We start from the raw sequence: 6,180 nt of genomic DNA on the forward strand, positions 1-6,180 counted from the left end.
TATTCTTTTCCGCCCATAAACATAACACCATAATATTTAGCAACACACTGGTATTTCTTTGACTCCTCAGAAACAGTAACCAGGTTGATATGCTCTTCACTCCTAAGCTTGCTGACCACAGCTAAAAGGGATCTGAAGCTCTGTCTTTTCTGCTTCTCTGTTGCTTCTTGACATTGGGCCTCCCTTATTTCTAGGTGCCCAGTTTTCTTTGCAGTTGCCCTTCCCCTAACCTGTACCTATTACTGCCCTCCCTGTGGATAACATGTTTCAAGTTACCTATATCTTAACTTTTAACCCACCCTACGTCCAGTATATGTATCTAATTTAATCAACATTAAGGTGAGATGCACTGAAAGTTCTTTAGCTCTTAGACATTTCTAAAAGTTGGATATTCATGCCAGTGTGGCAGGCAGGTAGGTCTTATCCCTACACCACCTTGACAAAAAGCCACCCTTCAAAAGCGGAACAAAAAAGGAGAATGTGGAGTCATTACTCCTTTACATTTGAGGAGGCTCCTGCTACTTTGCTTCCCCTCCCATAGACAATGATCTCCCTCCATTTCCCCTGGGAGCTTAATTTCCACTCTATTCTTCCTTCTGACTGAATTCCGTAAAGAGAAAACCTCTGTCACAATATACAGGATGATCTTGACCCTGGACAATGAATCTAGAAGTCTTTAGAAGGACTTCAAGGCAGTTTCATACTGCACCAACTTTCTATTTCATTCAGCACATTTTTGTTGAATATATACTACCTACTAAACATTGGAGATACAAAGGGAGACAAAAATAATCCCTGAGATTAAGTAAGGAGTTTATGGTGGTCGTGGAGTCAGGCAGTAAGAATTTACAATAAAGTGGGATAAATCTAAATTTAGAGGATGACAAGGTGCTATAGGAACACACAGAGAGGACAGTTGTCTTGAGGATGTTAGATAAAGTATCTTAGAGGAAGCAATGGCTTGATGAAACCAAAGGTAGATGAGTTAGCTAGGGAAAAGTAGTTGGGAAAAAGGTATGTGCAAATGCTCAGAAAGAAATTGGCATATCCTGGGATCTGGAAGTGTAGTGTGGCCCGAATGGACCACAGTGTGAGGGAGATAATGTGAACATAAGGTGAAGCAAGATTAGATCTAAATGGGCTTAAGGAATGTATTTCCTCCTCCTAGAAATGAATGCTTTGTTTGGCTGCTATACTAGTAACAGGAACTAGACACGTTTATTAAACCGCTTACCATTTAACTTGGTAAATCAAAGAACAATGATTTTTATGGGTATCAGTAAATATCTGTAATTAGATACGTGGTAGGCTTTCCTGTTCATATATAATGGTTATTCTCAGTGTTTAAAGAATTAAAGGGACACTGGTAATTACTAGTTTTAGAGTGAGCCATTTGAGAGATAATACCTTACCATTACAATAGTACCTTACCATTACCAATAGTAAAATAATATGAATAGTGAATAATATAGTAAAAACAGTTAGAAATAATTTAGCAATTTCTTAAAAACAATTGACCACCACGAAAAAAATTCACAATAAAAAGGAGACTGGGAATGTTTCGTTCAACTTTCAAACATGCTGCTACTGATTGGAAATGTAAGAAATGTTCATTTGTTTTGACAAAATGGAAAGCAACTGTACATTATTACTGGAAACTTTAGCTGAGGCCAACGTTGTAAATGTAAAGGATAATTTCTTAGAGAACAATTCAGTAGTATTGTTTTGCCTTGTCATGAAGAATTTTTGTGCTTCCAAACAAACAAAAACCTTGGATTGTTAGGTGAACAGTGGCAATGAAGTGGTTTTCAGAAGATTCAGTTTCTTCATCTACAAAAATGACAGGAGTGGCGCTGTCATTCTGCCAATAAGACATTCTGCCAATAAGTGGGGCTCCTTCTGCCAATAAGAGAGAGCATGAGATCTGCGCCTCTAATTTCTCTCAGAAACAAATAATGAGAACTTCATACCAATTCATCTATTATATGAAAGCTTTGTCCCGTGAGAATACTGGTCTATCTTTAGATATGTAATTTATCAAACTTCTTTAGGCAACCCATCTTCTTTACTTTTTTATTTTTTGGTCTTCTCTTTGTCAAATTTTTATGGAATAACTACATTCAGGTGTAGTAACAGTAACGCAAAGCTCTGAAAACCACGAGACAATTCGTTGCTTCCGAAACGCAGCCGGCAGCAGGCACTCGAGAAGACTAAGTATGAGCTCCCGAGCACCCGTAGGTCGGATTCCGTGGATCAGGCACCGGAAGTGACCGCTTCTTGGCTGCTTCCTCTCCTGGAGTCCAAAGTCCCGCTGCTCCGCCGCGATATTCAGTAAACAACTGGGAGTCCGGCAGCATGGAGGCAGCGCGCCCTCCCCCGACTGCAGGGAAATTCGTGGTGGTCGGCGGCGGCATCGCGGGCGTCACTTGTGCGGAGCAGGTAGGGCGGTGCTCAGGTGGTTCCGCCTCTTTCCTCTACCCCAAAGGCGGTAGCGCTGAAGGCTTTCCTCCCACCCCCTCCCTTTTTCTTCTTCCGGGTTCCTCTTTTGCTGGATCCTTTTCGCACTTATTGCTCCCAGATTTTAGAAACTGCTTGGTGGTCCTCATATGGCCTCACTAGCTTTCTCTCAGGCGCAGGGAGGAGTGGGAGGCAAATTATTGCCGAGAAACCAAAGCTGGCAGATCCGTGCTCAGATCCTTGTAATGTCAGAGCAGACATGAGGACTTCGTATTTAGACAAAAAATTCAGCCCTCGTTCTTTTTTTTTTTCTTTTTATTTGAGACGGAGTCTCACTCTGTCGCCCGGCCGGGAGTGCAGTGGTGCGATCTTGGCTTAATGCAACCTTTGCCTCCCGAGTTCAAGCGATTCTTCTCTTGTGTCAGCCTCGCAAGTAGCTGAAATTCCAGGCGCCCGCCACCACGCCCGGCTAATGTTTGTATTTTTAGTAGAGAAGGGTTTTCACCATGTTGGCCAGGCTGGTCTCGAACTCCTGGGCTCAAGCAGTCTGTCTGCTTCCGCCTGCCAAAGTGCAAGGATTACAGGCCTGAGCCAGAGCGCCCGGCCCTCAGCCCCCTTTGTTAATTGTCATAGGTGACTGAGTTTAGTTTCCAGATAGTTGCCAAGTCTTTAGTGCACCTTAACTAATTAATAAAGAATCCCATACGTAAGTTTTCTATACTTCGAACTCCCAAGATAGAAGATACTTTATTTCTAGTAATGTTTTGTAAAACAATCAGGAAGGGATTATGTGCATGTAGGGCATGCTTTCCTGTTGATACTGAATAGCCAGACCGTATATATTCATATACATGTGTGTATTCCAAAAAGTTCTAGGTTATTTTGTTGATATAAACATGAGCAATCGCTGAAGTCATAAGAAATAGTGCAAGAAACTCAAGTGTTTTTATTATTGGATGCGTATTTTTCATTTATTCACTAAGTAAGCATATATGATGCAGGCACCGTATTTAAGGGCTGAGTGTTCAACTATGAACAGCATGGTATACCATACTAGGGACCCACAGCCTAGTGGAAGAGGCAATGTTGTATGTCTATGCAAGAGATATCAACGGTTATCTTAGGGGTGCCTGTGGAGTAGGTAGGGAGTGAATTAGGGAAGAGGAATTTTTTTTAATCGAAGGAGGTGTTTTTAAAATCTCATTTTGAGAGAATGAGTGAAAGTTCAAGTATTCAAGAAAAAAATGTCATCTCCAGTGGAAAAGCATGGATCATCAGCGAGCAGTAAAGCTTAAAGCATAGATCATAAGGAATCTTATAAATCATGCTAAGAACTTAAGAAGAATTTACAAGTAGTGAAATGTTTTTGAGCAGTGGAGTAACTTGATTATGTGAAAAGGTTTGAAAGATGATTAGTTACAATGTATTTGTGGCAGAGGCAGCTGGTTTATACGTGAAACTGGGGAGCCAATTTGAAGGTAATTTGAGTAGTATAAAGAAGTTTCGAGGACCTCATCTAGCAATGGAAACAAGGAGATAAATTACAGAATATGCAAAGGAAAGAAAGATGGAGAGAGTAATAATATTGCCAAATATAGAAAGTTCAAATAGAATGAGACTAAGAAGAGTCCCATGGGTGCCGGGCACCAGAGCTCACACTTGTGATTTCGGAACTTTGGGAGGCCAAGGTGAGAGGATTCCATGAGGCCAGGAGTTCGAAGCCAGGCCGGGCAACATGGCAAGATCCCATCTCCATTAAAAAAAAGAAAAGAAATAATCCCTTGGATTTTAAGGATTCCTAGATACCTCAAACATGCTGTTTTAGTGATATAGTAGGAATAGAAGCCAGATTATTGAGGGTGGTGGTGTGGAGGAACCAGACTTTGAGATAAGAAAATGCTTTCAGGTACAGAGTGAAGAAAGAGGTTGTAGCTAAAGGAAAATAATGAAACATTAACAAGTTATACCTCTAAATTTTGTTGAAGCTATTGTTAAAATGGCTTTATCGTCGCACAATATGTACTGACTGAAGAGGCAGAATAGGAGTGCCAAAGCACTTGGGGAAAGTCAGACCAATATTCTAAGTGTTTAATATTGAGGGTTTGCTTTGATTTCATCCCATTGAAGACAAATGAAATATTATTTTAAGATAAATATAAGTTGGTTTAACTGTTAATTAGGAAAATAGTTTATTCTCATCCTCTGCATTATAACTCTAAATTGGTATACAAAATAGTTGAAGTAAATAAGGATACTTCTTTTTTTCTTTTTTCTGAGACAGAGAGTCTTGCTGTGTTGCCCAGGCTGGAGTGCAGTGGCGCGATCTCGGCTCACTGCAAGCTCCGCCTCCCAGGTTTACAGCATTCTCCTGCCTCAGCCTCCCGAGTAGCTGGGACTACAGGCGTCCGCCATCACGCCCAGCTAATTTTTTATATTTTTTTACTAGAGACGGAGTTTCACTGTGTTAGCCAGGATGGTCTCGATCTCCTGACCTCGTGATCCGCCCGCCTTGGCCTCCCAAAGTGCTGGGATTACAGGCGTGAGCCACCGTGCCCAGCCATAAAGGATACTTCTTTATATCACTTTTCTTTCAGCAGTTCTTTGTTAGTGTTTACTGTAAATGTATTATTTTATCAGTATCAGAGTTTACCATTATTCACCATTGCCCCATAGATAAGAACATGACGGGGGATAACGGAGACCTTTAGATGAGGAGCAGTGGGTTTTTAATTTTCTAGATTAATTACATTATTAAAGTTGCATCATCCTCAACCCCAAACCATATATGCCAGTACTTAAAGTAATTTGTCCTAATTTTTTTTCTCTCTTTTTAAAAATAAGTTGGCTACTCACTTTCCATCAGAAGATATTCTCTTGGTAACAGCTTCTCCTGTTATTAAAGCAGTTACGAATTTCAAGCAGGTAAGAACCTTTGTATAACTTCTTAATATTAATTTGAAAAAATTGCAATTTAACTTGCATAGCGTTAGGGTAACTATTTTTTTCTTTCTTAAAAATTGACAAGTACAATTATATGCTGTACAACATGATGTTTTGATACATGTATACATTGTGGAATGGCTAAGTCAAGCTATTTAAAATCTTTCCAATTTTGATGCCTTCTATTTCTTTCTCTTACCTAATTTAATTGCTCTAGCTAGGACGTTAGTACTGTGTTGAATAGAAGTGTTGAGAATGGGCATCCTTGTGTTGTTCTTGATCTTGGAAAAGGTTTCAGCTTTTCACCATTCAATATAGTATTAGCTATAGGCTTGTATATGACCATTTTTATGTTGAGGTACATTCCTTCTATACCTAGTTGTTGGGCTTTTATTATGAAAAGATGTTTAATTTTGTTGAATTTTTTTTTCTGTATCTGTAGAGATGGTCATGATTTTTGTCCTTTGTTCTGTTAATGTGGTATATCACATTTACTGATTTGCATATTTTAAGCCATGTTTGCATCCCTGAATAAATCCCCCTTGATCATGGTGAATTGATGACTTGTGTTTTATTGTTGTTGTTGTTTTGTTTTTTGTTTTTGTTTTTGTTTCTCTTTTGAGACGGAGTCTTGCTCTGTTGCCCAAGCTGGAGTCCAGTGGCGCCATCTCAGCTCATTGCAAGCTCTGCCTCCCGGGTTTACACCACTCTCCTGCTTCAGCCTCCTGAGCAGCTGTGACTACAGGCGACCACCACGACGCCCGGCTACTTTTTTGTATTTTT

General features: G+C 40.0%; 1 protein-coding gene across 1 annotated transcript in view; it reads left to right on the forward strand.

Moving 5' to 3' along the window:
* The first annotated feature begins 2,218 nt into the window (after window positions 1-2,218).
* The window catches only part of PYROXD1 (pyridine nucleotide-disulphide oxidoreductase domain 1), a 35,408-nt gene continuing 31,446 nt past the window's right edge, over window positions 2,219-6,180 (forward strand). Inside the window, exons 1-2 of the mRNA XM_011955044.1 lie at window positions 2,219-2,439; window positions 5,299-5,379. Of these exons, the coding sequence (XP_011810434.1) occupies window positions 2,356-2,439; window positions 5,299-5,379 (165 nt within the window). The 5' untranslated portion in view covers window positions 2,219-2,355. The remainder of the gene's footprint in view (window positions 2,440-5,298; window positions 5,380-6,180) is intronic.

Source organism: Colobus angolensis, unplaced genomic scaffold (genome assembly GCF_000951035.1).
Source record: "Colobus angolensis palliatus isolate OR3802 unplaced genomic scaffold, Cang.pa_1.0 Scaffold11, whole genome shotgun sequence".
Taxonomy (NCBI): domain Eukaryota; kingdom Metazoa; phylum Chordata; class Mammalia; order Primates; family Cercopithecidae; genus Colobus; species Colobus angolensis.